The sequence below is a fragment of the Chaetura pelagica genome, unplaced genomic scaffold (assembly GCF_000747805.2).
Source record: "Chaetura pelagica isolate M959 unplaced genomic scaffold, ChaPel_1.0 scaffold307, whole genome shotgun sequence".
Taxonomy (NCBI): Eukaryota; Metazoa; Chordata; class Aves; order Apodiformes; family Apodidae; genus Chaetura; species Chaetura pelagica.
The window spans coordinates 883,270-884,372 of NW_009953940.1; the positions used below are offsets into that span (position 1 = coordinate 883,270).

At 62.6% G+C, this 1,103-nt stretch overlaps 1 protein-coding gene across 1 annotated transcript in view; it reads right to left on the reverse strand.

The window, feature by feature from the left end:
- Window positions 1–928, reverse strand: part of TRIM54 (tripartite motif containing 54) — a gene marked incomplete at its 3' end in the record, with an annotated part of 5,791 nt that extends 4,863 nt beyond the window's left edge. The window contains exon 1 of the mRNA XM_010001771.1: window positions 910–928. Within this exon, the coding sequence (XP_010000073.1) occupies window positions 910–928 (19 nt within the window). The remainder of the gene's footprint in view (window positions 1–909) is intronic.
- Window positions 929–1,103: the final 175 nt, after the last annotated feature.

Consider the following 1,103-nt stretch of genomic DNA (forward strand, 5'->3'; position numbering starts at 1 on the left):
GGGCCGGGGCCCGCCTGCCAGTGCCTGGCACAGTGGCAGGTGAGGCACTGGGGGTGGCTCCAGCTGCCTCCACCACCAGTGCTTGGAGCCAGGGGCATGACCCTGGAGCTGACACAGGGGCAGGAGAGCCTCTGCATTGATGCTGGCCAAATTAACCTGAGATTCTAGCCACCCTGAGGCTGGAGAGCCACCCCGGGTGGCGTGACCGGGGTCCCAGAAAGTGACAGTCCCAAAGGAGGATCCTTGCCCGGAGTCCTGGGGGAGCTGGTGGGGCTGAGGCCAGCTTCAGGCATTGGTCCCAGTGCTGGCAGCCTGCAAGGGCTCCGTGCCAGCAGGTGGGGGCTGTGCCACAACAGGAATCTGTGGATCTGGAAAAGAAGAGCTGTGGATCAGCAGCTCAGCCTTGTCACATGGTGCCAGTGAGCAGGGGTCTGGGAGGTCTCAACACCCCCACAAAGGCTCCCCCAGACCAAGAATCCCAAATGTCTAGCCAGTGCACAGCCACCGGTGCCCCACGGAAACCAAAAGTGACCCTGTGTCAGTCCCCAGAGACTGGGGCCAGTGCCTAGGGAACAAAGCCAGCCTGGAGCACGCTGCTCCCTTCACACAGGCCTGTGTCTCTTGGCCAGACTCACAGGAGTTTTGGGGAGCCCAGGGAAAAGTGAGGAAGGAGAAGGCATCCCTAGAGCCTGCGTGGGGGTTCCCTCCACCATCATCACCAGCCCCTGTCCAGTCAGGAACTGCAGGGACCAGCTGTTAAGTAGGAGACACAGCTAAATCTGACCCGAGCCTCAATCTGAGGCTCCAGCCCCCCACAGAAGATGAGACGGGGGAGGTTCTCCAGACCCCCACAGAAGGCCAGGTGGTCTCAGCTCCTGGGGCTGGAGGGGTGCAAAGAGCCCAACTCACCGCTCTCCTCTGCAGACATCTGCGCCTCCAGGTCCTTGGGGTCGACGTACTTGTAGGGCTCATCCTCCTTTGGTGGGCAGCACGTCCCGCAACAGAAGAAGCAGCAGCAGCAGCAGCAGCAGCAGGTGAGAGCCCCGCAGCGCAGAGCCCGGGCCTGCAGGGGGAGGGATGTGAGAGACCCTGCGAGACCCCCT